We start from the raw sequence: 17,288 nt of genomic DNA on the forward strand, positions 1-17,288 counted from the left end.
GATCCCCGGCCAATCAGCGGCCGGGGATCGCCGCCATGTGACAGGGGACGTCCTGTCACTGGCTGCACAGGACGGATAGCGTCCTGTGCAGCCCTGATCTCCGGGGGGGGGGGGGGGGGCAGGTAGGAGAGGGAGGGGGGAATTTCGCCGCGGAGGGGGGCTTTGAGGTGCCCCCCCCCCCCCGCCAGCCACATGCAGGCAGGAGAGATCGGACCCCCCCAGCACATCATCCCCCTAGTGGGGAAAAAAGGGGGGTGATCTGATCTCTCTGCCTGCTACATGATCTGTGCCCAGCACAGATCACTCAACACAGCGCTGGTCCTTAAGGGGGGGTAAAGGGTGGGTCCTCAAGTGGTTAAACAGCTGCCCGCTGTCTGTACGCTTGGCCCGCCTACCGCTGCGCCGATTGGGCAGAAGCAGTGAATATTTATTATGGTTAATAAGCCGGGCAGCGGGGGGCGGATCCACTTGAGTGAGCGGCACACAGCTTTACCAATTGCTGGATAGCAATGGAATGACTGCAGCGGTAGCCGGAGCTGTACGCTTTGTATAGCTCCGCCTACCGCTGCAGTCATTCCATCGCTATCCAGCAGTTGGTGAAGCTGTGTGCCGCTCGCTCGAGTGGATCCGCCCCCCGCTGCCCGGCTCATTAACGATCATAAATATGCACTGCTTCTGCTCAATCACTGGATCTCCTCGGCGCAACGGAAGGCGGATGCTGGGAATCCATTAGCAGCTCCAGCAAGAGCCCCTCTGCACTGATCCGTCCCAATGACCGGCCTCCATGTCACATGTCAGAAGGACATGAAAATCCAGCTTGAAAAGAGATTGCGCCCTGTCTGCGAGGTAACATATATCCTGATAAGGACAGTGTGCCTTGCTGCATAGATGTGTATTTTAGAGAACTGCTATCCAACATTCTTTCAGCATCTACCCCTTTATTGTAAAAGGGTACATTCTAAGTACTCCATGTGGGTAACATCCTCTTTGAAAAAAAATCGTGGAAAAATCGAAATCACAATTTTTTTAGAGAAAAATCGCAATTTCAATTTTTACCTAAAATCGTGCAGCCCTACCACACGCTACGGCCGTGTTGCTTTGCATAATGAAGAGTATGCTTCACTGTATCCATTAACGCACGCATTTAGCAATAATGTACTGCATGTAGTGTGTTATAATACCGCAACACTACCGTTGCACTGTGAATGTAGCATACCGTAGGTGGTGCATTGCAGTGAGGTAAGCAGCGTTACAAAGTGTCAGTTACACCGCACCACCGTGAATTTACAAACAAACCTAAAGTCACAAAAAACAAACACCGTTTTTAACAGTTTAAACTGTTTTAAAAACAGGCTCTAGGTCTCTTTAAAAATGGGCTCTAGGTCTCTTCACGCGCCACCGTTGCCAGTCAGTGCGCGTGCACCTGCCCGTCGTCCTGTCCCAATGGTTGACTACTGCACACATGCGCAGTACAAAAAAACACGGACACACAGACAGGGAAAGAGGATGACGCAGGGACAGTTAGGTTTATTGTATAGGATACAGTGTGAATCACTGACCCAGAATGAGTATGCAGATCAGGTGCTCTGATATCACACACCTGTCCCAGATGTGGACCACTACCTAAAGCCTGAACAGCAAAAGGGAATGATGATGGCTCAATGATGATGGGGAGGTATTACTAGCCAGAGATTGCGGGGGGGGGGGGGGGGGGGGGGGATTAGTTTTTTTTTTTTTTTCCATAGGCTAAGTGCTGAAGATGCAGATAAGCTTGCCTGTGTGTTATGTTTACATACCATGGCTGCTGTCATTGTATCACAGGAAGAAATAATCATATTCTATTGAAGCTGTTTGCAGCTAGAATTGCTGTGTAAACTATGTAAACTTTAGATAAGATATTATAGACAAGTTACTTGTTATAGCCTAGTTTTTTCATCTTGGATCTGCTTTAATTGTTGTTGTAGTCTATAGTCATCATTAGCGATGGGCTCATGAGTAGTTACCTACTGGAATTGTGATTCAATGAGGCTTAAATGCCTTAGCTGTGTGCATGGGAGACGGTGGGAGGGGGGTTACTTACCCAGAATTCCGTCTGCTTCTATGCGTCCCAAACATCTTGCATGCGGCCTATGGGACAAGACAAATAACATTTATATTGCGCTTTTCTCCTGGCGGACTCAAAGCGCCAGAGCAGCAGCCAACTAGGACGCCGCTCTATAGGCAGTAGCAGTGCTAGGGTGACTTGCCAAAGGTCTCCTACTTAATAAGTGCTGACTTACTGAACAGGCAGAGCCGAGATTCGAACCCAGGTCTCCTGTGTCAGAGGCAGAGCCCTTAACCATTACACCATCCAGCCACCATCCGTTGCAAGACTCACTACCATGCACTTCCTCCTTCCGGAATTCTGGGTAAGTCTCCCATGCACACAGCTGAGGCAATTGAGCCTCATTTGAATCACGAATTTGAGTAACTACTCATGAGCCGGTCATCATTATGAGCTGGTCATCATTATGATGCCTACAATAAGATATATATTAACCACTTTACCCCCTGCGATACGGATTTCTCCGTCCCTTTTTCCACCCTGTCACCACCAAGGGACGGAGAAATCCGTACCCGACGCCGCTCCCGCCGCTGTCCGCGCTCGGAGATCAATGAACGGGAAAAACCTTTTCCGTTCGTTGATCTAAGCCCCTCGCAATGATCAGCTGCTTCTCTGAAAAAAAAGTTACCCAGCCTCCCTAAACTTCCTGCAAGCGTACTTCCTGTACGCTTGCAGGGTCGCATAAACTAAAACTACACCCTAAAGCATTTTTCATATACAAATACCTTAGTTGAACAGTAAAAATTTACCCATTACCTCCCACACTCCCCAATTTTATTTTTTTTTTTGTAATTTAAAAAAAAAAAAAAAATACAATTAAAAAAAAAAACATAAATAGTTACCTTAGGGACTGAACTTTTTTCAATATTTATGTCAAGAGGGTATAACACTGTTACTTTATAAACTATGGGCTTGTAATTAGGGATGGACGCAAAACTGAAAAAAAAATGCACCTTTATTTCCAAATAAAATATTGGCGCCAAAAATTGTGATAGGGACATAATTTAAATGGTTTTATAACCAGGACAAATGGGCAAATAAATTTCATGGGTTTTAATTACAGTAGCATGCATTATTTTAAAACTAAGGCCGAAAACTGAAAAATATTTTTTTCCCCACATTTTTTCCTATTTTCCCATTAAAACACATTTAGAATAAAATAATTCTTGGCATAATGTCCCACCTAAAGAAAGCCTAATTGGTGGCGAAAAAAACAAGATATAGTTCATTTCATTGCGATAAGTAATGATAAAGTTATAGACGAATGAATGGAAGGAGCGCTAAAAGGTGAAAATTGCTCTAGTGCTCAAGGGGTAAAACCCCTCAGTGGTGAAGTGGTTAAAGGCACACAATGTGGTCTTTTGGGACTTAGGGGTCTTTAGAGCTAGTTCATCTGATCGCAAAATGCAATTGCCTTCCAAATGTGCCATCACTGCAGCACTCTGCACATGGCTGGGGGCATGTGATAACATCTATTGTATTGTACAAAATATGGATAGAAGAGTGTGAGTTAAGTCCTCACTAGGTCTCCATATTTATTTTTTAAAGTGTTTTTCTTTTATTTATTAAAATGAGTCTTTTTAGAGCAAACTGTGTATGGCCATATGTGGGGTCCTGGTCCAGTACTGACACTGTGCCATGTTACCCTCATTATTCTTACCAACAGCCTGAGTGTGTTAAGACAGTTTGGTGGGGTGCGAAGGTGCCTGGTGGGACAGTGTAGTGGGGGATAGACAAGGACCCCCACTAAGGCCCCACTTATATTGATCAGTAGGACCTATTGTATATATTGAATCCCTGCTGAGCTGCATTCCATATGGGTAAAATACCATGACCGGTTCTCTGTGGAGTGTATATGAATGGCGCATGGTCCTTTTCCACTGAAGTAGGAAAATTGTCAAGCAGTAAGAGAGCCCTAAGGCTGGGTTCACTCTGCACTAAAATAAAAAAGTCCTGCAAATTGTAACGGATCGGCATGCATCCAAATGTTTCCTATGCTAGTCAATATAATCCGTTCACTTCATTCCATTCGGTACAGATCTGTTCGTTCAGTTAAGCAGAGCTAAAAGTAGTGTGAGGTGTGATATTTCCGGATATGTGTTATGGATCGCGGATGCCGATGGAATCAATGGATACCTATGAGAAAGGATGGTGTCTAGGCTGGTCTCTGTATGTCTCGCAAATTTTACATAAAACAACGTTGTGCATCCAGTCCACTTGTCACATTGGTGTTCCACAGCCACTGCTGCCATTTCCACTCCGACCCACTGCAGGGAAGAAGTTCTAGCATTCAGATGGGCTGCCTGGGCTAGATATGAACGGCAGTGCAACAGCAGCTGTAGAACACAAATGCAACTGTGACAATTGGATGGGATGCACAATGGTGTGTATGTGATAGAGCATGGACACGGCATGAACCACAGTGTATCCTGTGCTTGTGAATTGGTGGCACTGTGAACCCAGCCTAAGTGTAATATGCTATGTAAGCACGTGTGTACTCCTCACCTGTACTCACTGTTCTCTTTTCTAGGTTCAGGCCATGAACCATGGAAGCAGGTTCGAGCAAGAGATCAAAGCAGAACAGGAAGAGAAAAAGAGGCAAGCAGAAGAAAAGGAACAGAGAAAAGCTGCTTTCAAAGAGTTACAGTCTGCCTTCAAGCCATAAAACAGAGCTGAATATTTTCATAGCATGCACAGAGAGTCTATATATAAATGAAGCAGGACGGTCTTCATCTTGGTTTTCAGCTGTTGCTGGACTACAAACTCCCGGCTTATGAGGCCAGGGCTGCACTCTGTGGTTCAGCAATACACAGGCAAGACGAGGGCCTCCTGTTATATCTGCAAAAATATATGAAAAAGAAATCTCTAATTTATTGCTTATGGTTGGATGGACCAATAAAGTTTATCATTTTATTAGTGATTGCCATTTTTATTTTTAAACCCGGTGCAGACTCGGTTATTTTTTTACATCATTATACCGCTGTATTTTGTGAAATGTGTAAATAATAAAGGCTATCACCTCTATCTGAAAGCGTTTTCTTCTCATTTATGTCAGATTCTTGTCAACAGAAGCCAGAACTGCCACTAATAGGATGAGAGCAGGAAGAGTACACACGATAATCGAGAAAGTTCTTATGGCATCTTCTGGGTTTTTGCTGCTATTCCTCTCTTTGATAACTTCTGACATTTAACAAAATTAAAACCCCTGTCAAAGCTTTATTGCTGTTTATATCCTGACATTGGAACCACAGAGTTGTTGAGGTCCCGAGTGCAGAAAGAGATGGAAAGTATTTCCACACTGTAAGATAAAAAGGTTTTACTGGATTTGAGCTTCAAAGTAAATCTACACTTAAAAGGAACACAAAGTGAGTGAGGTATGGAGGCTGCCCTATTTATTACATTAAGAATAAACATACATATATCCAGGCACATCGCCTCTAGTTAGGACATTAAATACATTTTTAGGGAAAGGGAGGTGCTGAAGGGGGGTGTGGCTAGAAACAGCAAAAATCAATTAACCCTTCGCACACTCACATGCAAATGTTCAAACAAATGCATTCACAGATTTACTCATCTAGGCACAACTGTTATCCCTACAGCTAAAGTAAAAGCCAGGGTTTTAGTTCACAGAAGAATGCATTCTTATGCTTAGTCACCTATACTGCGTAGAAGTACCCAGGTAAACATAGGTGTCCCCTGTGGCTAGGGTCTAATTCGGTGCACTCCCCCCTTCCCCTGTATGTTTGTCAGCATGCAGACAGCTTATGCTGGTGTATGCGCATGGTGCACATGGACACATAACGTTAGCTCCCTTGTGCGATTGGTAAGATGCACTGTCTTTCCCAGGAGAGGAAGTTAGGATGTGTGCTCCTAATCCATTGATAGGTTTGATGCAATGAATGTGTTTGCATGTCTGCACTATGCATGTTACAGGGCCAGAGTTAGGACACCTATGTTTACCTGGGTACTTCTACGCAGTATAGGTGACTAAGCATAAGAATGCATTCTTCTGTGAACTAAAACCCTGGCTTTTAATTTAGCTGTAGGGATAACAGTTGTGCCTGGATGAGTAAATCTGTGAATGCATTTGTTTGAACATTTGCATGTGAGTGTGCGAAGGGTTAATTGATTTTTGATATTTATTACATTAAAGAGACTCCGTAACAAAAATTCCATCCTGTTTTTTATCATCCTACAAGTTCCAAAAGCTATTCTAATGTGTTCTGGCTTACTGCAGCACGTTCTTCTATCACCATCTCTGTAATAAATCAACTTATCTCTCTCTTGTCAGGCCTGTGTCTGGAAGGCTGCCAAGTTCTTCAGTGTTGTGGTTCTGCTATGAACTCCCCCTTCCAGGCCCCTCTATGCACACTGCCTGTGTATTATTTAGATTATGGCAGGTTCTCTCTGCTCTATTATCTTTTACAAGCTGGATAAATCCTCCTCTGAGCTGGCTGGGCTTTCACATACTGAGGAATTACATACAGGCAGAGCTGTCTGCACTCTGCAGGAAAAAACAGCCTTACACTTCAGTGGAAGATAGCTGCAGGGGGAAAGAAACACACAAATGATCTCTTGAGATTCAAAAGGAAGGCTGTATACAGCTTGCTTGTGTATGGATGTATTTTCTATGTGTGGACATACTGTACATCAACCTACTTCCTGTTTTGGTGGCCATTTTGTTTGTTTATAAACAAACTTTTTAAAACTGTTTTTAACCACTTTTAATGCGGCGGGGAGCGGCGAAATTGTGACAGAGGGTAATAGATGTCCCCTAACGCACTGGTATGTTTACTTTTGTGCGATTTTAACAATACAGATTCTCTTTAACGTGTGTAACAGCTTCTTGAACGTTTACGTTGTGTTCCAGCTATTATGCACGAGTGCAGCGGGGTGTGAAGCAGTGGTGGGTGCACAAACAGCAGAGGGGTTAGACAAATACTTTGCCTTGATCCATTGCGCATGTTCTACTTACTTCCTGTTCTTGCACTCCATCAGCCCTGTGCGCTGTTACAAGGAGGATCGCAAGAACAGAAAGAAATAAGTACACGCATGCAGGACCCCAGCAAAGTATTTGTTTAACCGCTCCACATGGCTATCTATACTGGCTGCACCTATTCATGGCTATCTATACTGGCTGCACCTATTCATGGCTACCTGTTGCTGGCTACACCTATTCCTGGCTACCATACTTGTGTGTGGGAGAACATAATTTTTTTTAGACTGTTATACCGTGGATATTCATACTGTTGCAACCCTAAACCACTGCAACTGATAATCAGTTGTGCATTTGGTAACCCCCAACCCACAAGCGATCTGCCCAGCAGGTCCACTCACCACCAGTGATGCCCATCCCAGAACTGCTGGCTGCTCACACACCGCAGGTCAATTCCCACCACCCCCCCCCCCTTATAATGTATAAATGTACCCGTCATGTGAGCATTTATACATTATCTGTCCTGTGTCACCCACCGCCGCTCTATAATTAGCAGGTTACACACCTTGTGCTATGCGCCAGCAGTGTATACCACCAATGGAAAAGTGGCTGATTCCAAAGACCAATGGGGTGTGGGGCACGTGGTGGGCGACAGGACAGGTAATATAAAAATACACCCACGGGAGCATTTATAGACTGTGAAAACAGTGCTGGGGGTTTAGTTGTATGTCCCAATATCGCTCACCTTTACTGCCACTCATGTGATCGATTACAGGGGCCTGACATCTTGCATCTAGCATGTTCGAGCAATACATGCAACCAATTTTGGCTCAAAATTTGTTGCATCATCCATCAAGCACGCGCTTGCCGGCACCGATTTTCATCCAATTCGATAATTATCTAATCCGGATTGTCGATCGTCTGCCAAGTCGAGCAGTGTATGGGCATCTATAAAGTACAAGCTAATCTCTGTCAATTAAAATACAGCAAAACAACCTGTGTTGTTATCAGAACCACAATAGAGATATGAGTTAAGACAGTCAATTTAAAGGACAACTGTAGTGAGAAGAATATGAAGGCTGCCATATTTATTTTATTTAAAGCTATACCAGTTGCCTGGCCACCCTGCTGATCCTCTGCCTCTAATACTTTTAGCCAGACTCTAACAAGCATGCAGATCAGATGTTTATGACATTGTCAGATCTGACCAGATTAGCTGCATGCTTGTTTCTGGTGTGATTCAAACACTACTGCAGCCAAAGAGATCAGAAGGGCTGCGAGGCAACTGGTATGGTTTAAAAGGAAATAAATATGGCAGCCTTCATATTCTTCTTCAGTTGTCCTTTAAACAATACCAGTTGCCAGTAGTGTCTGAATTGCACCAGAAACAAGCATGCAGCTAATCTTGTCAGATCTGCCATGTCAGAAACATCTGATCACTGCTATGGAAAATTGATTGGAAATCAGATTGCACATGGAAATAGTCAATCTGGCAGTAAATATGCCAGAAAATCGCAGTGTGTACCTAGCATTAGCAAAGTGCAACAGCTTGGGTCCCGTCACTTCTGCCAGTCTATGCAGAAGTGCGCCCTCTAAGTATCTCTCCAGCAGCTGCTCTGGTTTCCTTTAATCCCTTCAGTCTATCTGGATGGATATATCTGTCCAGATAGACTGCACAGCTGCTGCGGGGCCGCGCGCGCTCCCGACGCCTTTTGCTGCCCCTGAAATCAATGAATTTGAATACAGATCCCATTCATTGATCTGTGTTCCCCTAAGAAAAACCGACGGCTTTCTCTGGAAAGCCGCGATTTTTCTGTGTCCCACATCCCCTCTTCTGTTCCTGCAAGCGAGAGCCCTTGCTTGCAGGACGAAATATCAAAAACTCAAATTCTTAGCAAAATGTACTACCCAAAGAAAGCCTAACTGGTGGCGGAAAGAACAAGATATAGAGCAGTTAATTGTGATAAGTAGTGATAAAATTATTGGCGAATGAATGGGAGGTGAACGTTGCTCAGATCCATAAGGTGAAATGACACTGTACGCTGAAGTGGTTAAATACATTTACTAATTAAAGCAATGCTGAGTTGAAAAAAACCCCAAAACAGATACTTACCTATGGAGAGGGAGGGTTTGGGTTCTATACAGCCTTCCCGTTTCTCTCACGGTCCCTGTATTCCAGCGCTGTCACCTCCGTTAGCAGTATTCGACCCATCAGTGCCGCCATGGGAGACAGAGTGCTCCTCCAAACACAGGAAATTTTGCACTGTGCATGCGTGAGTGTGCTTTCTCGAGCACACGCGCAAGTACAAAGCCGCCTGTCTTTGGAAGCACTCTGGCTCCCAAAGACTTCCGAAGCCTCCTGTGGCAGGAGATTCAAACAGGGTGACAGCACTGGAACGAGGGGACTGTGAAAGGAACAGGAAGGCTCTATTAGAGCCAGAGCCTTCGCTCTCCACAGGTAAGCATCTGTATGTCTCTTCCACGTAAGTAGAGATTTGCAAACATTCCACTGAGCTCTACTTTTACTTATGACCTGGGGATGGTCAATGATATGCAAATAATTGTAAGCTGATGTTTTACATCACTTAAAAAATGAATCAGTCAGGTTCCATTCACACTGAATCAGTTGCTGTCAGTTATAACTGAACGGACAACTGATTCGCAAGGTAATCCATTATTAGCAAAGTCCAGGTTTCCCTATGGGTCAGCTCATTCTATATACGGTTTAACAGAAGCTTTTTCACAATGCACTGCTGTGGAACAACTGATCAGTTAAAATGCATCAATTCCTCAGCGTTCAGTGTGAATAGGCCCTCCGACAGCGCTGCGTTTTTAAAAACACACTCCCATTGACTTGCATTACAATTGCGTTTATGTCGTGATTTTAAGTCAATGGGAGCGTGTTTTTAAAAATGCAAACTGTTTGAAAAGCGCTCTGCAGTGTGGCTAAGCCCTGATACTTTTAGCAATAGACCCTGAACAAGCATGCAGATCAGGGGTTTCAGGTGTGTGATTCAAAGCTCTTTTACACTGCAAATGGCAGTTAGATGTTAGAAACGCAAGGGGGAAAAAATGCAGTATATACAGGACTTTTGAGATTAGGCAAAATCAGGTCGCAATCGCATTAGTTTAAAAGGGTTCCTGTGATTTTCATTATTTTGCTGATAGTCTTGCGTTTTGCAATTTTCATACATTTGTAAAACAGTACGCTTCCTCACTGCAGGTTTGCTTTAACCCTTCGCATAGCCTAATGCTGAGTACACACGATGCAATTTCCCATCTGATCTTCAGGAACTGAACGATTATTTCCAATCTGCTCCCATTCAATAACAGGATAAGTTCTTATTATGGGAAAACCAATCCTGTTATTGATCAGGAGCAGTTTGGCCATGTACACTCGATAAAACTTCCTGTCAATCGGATGGGAAATTGCAGTGTGTACCCCGCATTATGTAAAATGGTATGCACTAAACCTTACCTGGCAGTCCAGGACCAGAAGGCAAAGATAACAAGGTCAAAGGACTTAAATGACTGTGCAGGAGAAAACACTAGGGGCCCTTTTCCACTAGCAATCGCTAGTGTTAGCGCTGAACGCTAGCGATTGCGATTCAGCAAAAGTACAAAAATTCTCTGTGATTTCCTTACGTTTGCGATCGCAATTTTGCTATGCACTGCATAGCAAAATCGCGGCAATAATCGTTCCGCCGCGTGATCGCGATTAGGTAAAAACGGTTGTGGTAGTGGAAATGACCTACCGCGATTCCTATGTTAAGAGCAAACTAGCGATTTGGAAAATCACTAGCGGTTTGCGATTCAGCAATCGCTATAGTGGAAAAGGGCCCTAACTGAAGATGGTATTTAATAAATAACCTGTATTGTATTTGTTAGGTGGTGTATAATAGCTGGTTAAGGTACGCCATATTTCTCATATGATGTCTGCACATAAGCAGTATAATGACAGCACGACTGCCCATGTGAGAATCAATACCTTTCGTTCCGACCTCTTCATCGCAAAGTTGGAAGCAGAAACAAAACTGTTCCACTCACAGGAAGGCGGTAGTGGGGCAGTCATGAGTTGGAATCAGTACTATAGGCTCGCAGTAAGGTGCATTTGACCACTGAGGCCTCAGCCCGCACAGAAGACATGTGCAGCGACGAACATAACACTGGATTGCCGAGAAACTGTTAGTGCACGGTTGACCCACTTACCTATGGCCTGCAGCGGAGACCCTCCCTCCTTCCCTGCTCATTAGCCTGGCGTTGTCATCTGCTGCTCGGCGTGCTCGTCTCCTGAGCGCCCGCGCCACCTGCTGGATAAAACTTAGAATGCAATGTTTTCACATTCCAGCATTTTAAAAGGATTTTAAAAGGATGGAGTGAGGTTTGTTTCCATTAGTTAGAAAAGGCAGTAGTAGTACCACCTAAATTAATGAAAATCTATCTCCTAGACAGAATAGGCTAATGTGAAATTCTACTTGCACGAAAAATGTATTATAAACATGTATCAGTGCTGCACAATTATTTTTGTCTTTTTAGACTCAATTTATTTGGCCAAGTAAGTTTGTACTTACAAGGAATTTGAGTTGGCACGAACATTTTATTTAATAAAAATTATTATTGTGCTAAAACTAAGCAAAATTTACGGCACAGTCTGCCCAGATCTTTCCCTCTTGATGTAGGAGTAATTGCCTGCCCATAGCATGAATTTTCTTATTTTCTAACTGGCATTAATTAACACTAAGCCTGCATGTGTAATCCATTTCGATTGCCATATACAATCCGTAATCTGTTAGGCCTGGAAGCCACTTGGAATTGCTGCAGTGCTATAAAATGATTGCAGTGCTGTGTGAAGCGATTTCTAGGGTGATTGCGCTTGCATTTCCCAACGCTCAGAAGCGCTATCCCGTACGCTGTTCTGATTAGCGCTTTATTTTTTAAAATAAACTTTATTATACTTACTAGGTGTCCAGCTTCCGTCTGTAGCCCGGTCCCCTAAAAGAAGAGATCATAAGTACTTGTGACCTCTTCTGCTAGGGGGCGGGGCCACAGACAGAAGCCAGAAATACAGACACCCAGTAAGTATAAATAACTTTATTTAAATTTGCAATCGCTGGCCCTCCCAAATCGCTGCAAAATTGCTTTTCAAAACGATTTTGCAAATCTACTATACACAGCATTGAGCGCAAACACATTCAAAATGCTGCATGTCCTGCAATTGCTATTACCCAGAGCCAGGACAAGGTCCACCAGCACCCAAGGCTGAGACACAAAAGTGCGCCCTCCCCAATCCCAGCTGTTACACACTGATTGCTATTTGACTAATGCTGGGGAAACACGGTACGTTTCTGTACCGTGTATTGACCAGCTGATCTGGCCAGCTGATAATATTCAGCTGCTCGACCCTCGCCCGCTCGATCCCCGCCGGCAGACAATGGCAGGGAATCAAGCGCTGATAAAGAAGTGCCGGCGGTAATCAATCTGCACACACGCGGGGACGCAGCTGGGGTTGATCCGGCGGCTAATCGACCGTCGGATCAACCCATGTATTCCCAGCGTAAGTGGCACCCCAGGGGCCAAAACACCTTGATCTCTAGTTATCTGGCTTGCAGACACTGTCATGTATCCACTTCTATTTAACTATCTGCTTCAAACACAATAGGGTAATGATAGCTGAGTTGTGTGACCCTTCCTACACTGCACCCTGAGGCTGAAGCCTCTATCGCCTCTACGTCGGCCTTGCTATTACCCCTAATCGCAATTGCACGAGTAGGTTTCCCACCACTCACTTTCATTGGCGATTGTCAGCGATTCCAAAATGCTGCTAAAAACGTGCTACTCTGGGTCCCAGTCCTAAGTAACAGTCAGAGTAACAGTGTTTTAAACTAGTACTGTGCAGATGTACAGCTCTACTAAATATTTAACTGTAAAAAAATATATATATTTTTTAAGACTTTCCAGATTACACTATCAGTAAACCCAGCCCTAAGTAACAGTCAGGGTAACAGTGTTATAAACTAGTACTGTGCAGATGTACAGCTCTACTAAATATTTAACTGTAAAAAAATATATATTTTTTTTTAAGACTTTCCAGATTACACTATCAGTAAAGCATACATAATATGATTTACCAGTATGTGTCACATATACAATAACTGCATCCAGTCTGAAACATGAGGTGACTGAGGGTTGATTCCTCAGGGGCCACTGATAAAGAATATTTATGAAAAGCTCAAAATGCAGACAGTGTCATACAGTATGTGTGATAAAAGCAGTTCTTCCCTGGTGTGGTATGACTTGCCCCTTATATGCATACTTGACTTAATTACAGGACACCCAGAAGCAGGAGGGGTACCATAAAGAGCTGTATTTACTTCCTGCGGTGTGGAATTTGGGTTTTGCCAAATTTTCAGAATACTAAAATACTTTTGCTTCAAAATGGTGATAATAGGAGTATACACACTCTAAGGGCCTGTTCACACGTGTTTTAAAAACGTATCCGTGGGATTCGTTTTAAAGCTCAGCAGAAACGCTGAAATCAGATCCTATTTTAAAAGTAGGACTTTCTTCCACTCCTGCAGAAACACAGAACGCACATGGATCCGTGTTGCACGGAAAGAAACCGTCACGGAGGGTCCGGATTTTACACTTTTTCCCCGGACTGGACAACCTGTCCAATGCAATCCTCTGAGAACGGACAAATGTCCGCTCTCTAGTGTTGTCCGGATCATGAACGATTCGGATCTTTGATCCGAATCTATTTTATGAGTCGATCATCCGAATCATCAAAATGAGTGATTCGGATCGCAATAGGGGCGGGGCCAGGAGCGACACGCCCCCTCTCAGCGGGCAGCGGGGTCCTGGAAGCAGAGCAGGGACGGATCGCTGAGTTGGAGGAGGGGAGCCAGCCTTGCACAGGGACAGGTAGATGAGAGAGAGGGGACATGGGTGCCACTGCCAGATATGTGTAGAGCACACATACTGGCTGTAACGTGCTGCCCATTATAGGCTGGCTGTTCCGTAGTGCTGCACAGTGATCACATTGGAAGCTTTTGGCTCACCACAGCTCAGTAACTTTGCAGGCACTGTGATTGCTTTGCAATATTATCCTCCCAGACTCTGCTCTATACAGCTGCACTTATCTTCGGGGAATGCTTTCTTTCACTGTGCGACATTTGCATGAGAAAGTACACAGATGAGCATATAGGTGAAATACATGTAAAGCGTATGATTGCAGCATGTGGGTATTGTGTGCAAGCAAACACTTCTGCTCTCTGCTCGTCCCTTCTCTGTCCACTCCCTGCCCTCCATCATCTCCCCTTCTCTGTGTGTCCACCCCCTCCCCTTCTCCTGTCCACAGACCTGTCCTGCTAGTCATTTCACCCCCGAATGCTTCCCTAGTAAAATGATCCGAGATTCGGATCAAAGATCCGGATCTTTTCAATGATCCGATTCGAATCATCCGGATCATTGAAAAGATCCGAACTTCCCATCTCTACCGCTCTCACTAGGCTACTCGACGCATCCGCATCACCAGTTTCGGCCACATCCAGTCGCCGTTGTGACGCCATACTCTCGACCCGCCGTCAATCCTCAGCAACAGATAATGCTCATTGGTTCATGTTGAACCAATGAAAATTCTCCCTGTTGCTAGGCAGAATTGGCCTGTTGCAGCCTATGGAGAGCCATGCTGAAGGGAAAATAAGCTGATTAGATAAACAATTGCATCTTTAGGCATAATCCTAAAATAGATTTTAAATACAACTTAAAGTAAACCTGAGACTGCAGAGTATAAAAGCTTTATACATCCCTGGGGCTTCCTCCAGCCCCCTCCACGCCAATTGCTCACTTGCTGCCGTCCTCCGCCTCCTGGATGTGGCAGTAGATGCCACATTAGATTTGTCAGTCTGGGCATACTGCGCATGCACAGCCAGTCTGCATGCATGCCCCTTTGCCGTGCTGCTATCGTCGGGAGCATTCTGCACTACTGTGCAGGCGCAGAATGCTCCCAGCTGGGGAAGCACATGCAGGCTGATTGCACCGACTGACCCAGACTTGCAAATCTAATGGTGCATCTACCGGAGCATCCAGGAGGTGGAGGACAGCGGCAACTGAGCAAAAGGTGAGGAGGGGCCGGAGGAAGCGCCAGGTAAGTATTAAACTTTTTACCCTGTAGTCTCAGGTACACTTTACCCATTTCAGCGCTCGGGGATTTTGCACCTTATGCATCAGAGCAATTTTCACCTCCTATTCATTCGCTAATAACTTTATCACAATTTATTGATCTATATCTTGTTTTTTTTCCGCAACTAATTAAGCTTTCTTTGGGTGGTACATTTTGCTAAGAATTGTTTTTTTTATAAATGCATTTTAACAGGATTAATAAGATATGAATGGAAAAAAATCATGATTTCTCAGTTTTCGGCCATTATTGCTTTATATAATGTGCGCTACCATAATTTAAACCTATGTATTTTATTTGCCCGTTTGTCTCAGTTATGACACCATTTTAATTCTGTCCCTATCACAATGTATGGCGCCAATATTTTATTTGGAAATAAAGGTGCATTTTTTTCTGTTTTGAGTCCATCACTATTTACAAGCTTATAATTTAAAAAATGTTCGTAGTATACCCCCCTTCAAATGCATATTTAAAAAGTTCAGACCCTTAGGTAACTATTTGTCTTTTTTTGTAATAGTAATTTTTCTTTTCCATTAAAAATTTTATTTGGGTAATATTTTGGTGTGGGAAATAAACAGTTCATTTTTAATGTTATTATATGTGTAAATTGTAATGTAAAAAATATGTAGATGTAGTTTTATTATTTGGCCGCAAGATGGCCACCTTGAATTTTTTCTCCCTCCTTGTGCTTCTCACTAAGCGGAAGCACAAGGGGGATGCGGAAATTTTTACGGGCAGAAAGACTGAAGCCTCTAGTAAGAGTGCTTCGGTTTTTCTGCTGGGGACACGGATATGTGATCGGGAACAATGTCCCTGTTCACTGATCCCAGGGTTACCGGGGGACACCACGGGGGCACAGCAGCAGAGTAGCCGCCCGGACGTGAGCTTCACGTCCGGGCGGCAGAAATGGTTAAAGTGTAACGGTCGGGCATAAAATCAATTCTATATTTTAATCTAGTAAACAAATAATGAGGATGCTAACCAGGCAATCCAAAAGTTAAAAATCACTATTACTTTTCTTGTTGATAAATGATCACTCCCCAGTTTACCTGACTCTTATTTGGTACATTGCCACACAAAGGAAGTTGCAAGGCATGTTGGGTTGTCTTTTTTCGCTTCTTTACTTTTCCTCTCAGACTTAACTGATGCAGCCCGATTGGCTGAAGCCTCTTTCCCCAACCTTTAAATACAACCTTTAGTTATAAGTGAGAATTATGCTACAGATGGACTGTACCAAACTTCAGAGAAACTATAGCCCTGGATTCTTACCCCTCTCACTAAGGGAACAAGAACAAATCCTAGTTCTTTCTAAGTAGGATTGAGACTGTTCTTACGAGTTATTGCACTCAGGGCCAGCCTTAGGTTTCACAGCACCCTGAGTGAAACCTGATTTTTGTGCCTCCCCTTCCCACACAGACTACCAATACAGGAGCCCCTCAAGGATGTGTTCTGTCCCCATTCTTATTCTCCCTATATACCAACAATTGCAGGTCCACGGCGAACTCTATCAAAGTCATCAAGTTTGCTGATAATACCATAGTTGGCCTCATCTCCGGGGATGACGAGCAGGAATACCGCAACCAGGTTGACAGAATCTGCCTTTGGTGCAGGGAGAACGGCCTAGTCCTAAATACCGCAAAAAACAGAGTTGATTGTTGACTATAGAAAACATGCTGTCACCCCACCACCAATCTGCATTGATGGTACGGAAGTGGTAAGTTTTCCCTGCACACGCCTTCTATGCACTACAATCTCCAAGGACCCAACTTGGAAAGTCAACACATCCTTACACTCAGAGGAAAGCCCAGCAGAGGCTATTTTTCCTACGCCAACTGAAGATGTTCAGATTGGCCCGGGAGCTTCTGACGAGCTTCACTACACAGCCACAATTGAATCTGTCCTCTGTTCCTCCATCCTGGTCTGGTACGCTGGCTCCTCCGCCAGCGACAGACACAAACTACAGGCGGTCATAAGATCACCAGAGAAGATCGGGAAATCACCTCCCTCACTAGATCAACTCCAGACTCTGCTCCAGAGCTCTGAGGATCGTCAATGACCTGTCTCATCCA

General features: G+C 44.2%; 1 protein-coding gene and 1 long non-coding RNA gene across 6 annotated transcripts in view; one reads left to right on the forward strand and one right to left on the reverse strand.

Annotated features, from left to right (window-relative positions):
• LOC137521378 (EF-hand domain-containing protein D2-like) overlaps positions 1-5,128 on the forward strand; it is a 195,333-nt gene extending 190,205 nt beyond the window's left edge. For all 4 annotated transcript variants that reach the window (XM_068240535.1, XM_068240536.1, XM_068240539.1 and 1 more), the window contains one exon: positions 4,635-5,128. In XM_068240535.1, coding sequence (XP_068096636.1) covers positions 4,635-4,769 — 135 coding nt within the window. In that variant the 3' untranslated portion in view covers positions 4,770-5,128. The remainder of the gene's footprint in view (positions 1-4,634) is intronic.
• Positions 4,955-11,201, reverse strand: LOC137521379 (uncharacterized). 2 transcript variants are annotated; one of them, XR_011022112.1, is made up of 3 exons: positions 11,029-11,201; positions 7,786-7,988; positions 4,955-5,402 (listed from the first exon to the last, which is right to left on the reverse strand). It is a non-coding gene; the product is annotated as an uncharacterized lncRNA (long non-coding RNA). The 2 variants fall into 2 exon arrangements; XR_011022113.1 differs by having other exon boundaries at positions 7,786-8,002.
• Positions 11,202-17,288: the final 6,087 nt, after the last annotated feature.

The sequence above is a fragment of the Hyperolius riggenbachi genome, chromosome 6 (genome assembly GCF_040937935.1).
Source record: "Hyperolius riggenbachi isolate aHypRig1 chromosome 6, aHypRig1.pri, whole genome shotgun sequence".
Classification (NCBI taxonomy): domain Eukaryota; kingdom Metazoa; phylum Chordata; class Amphibia; order Anura; family Hyperoliidae; genus Hyperolius; species Hyperolius riggenbachi.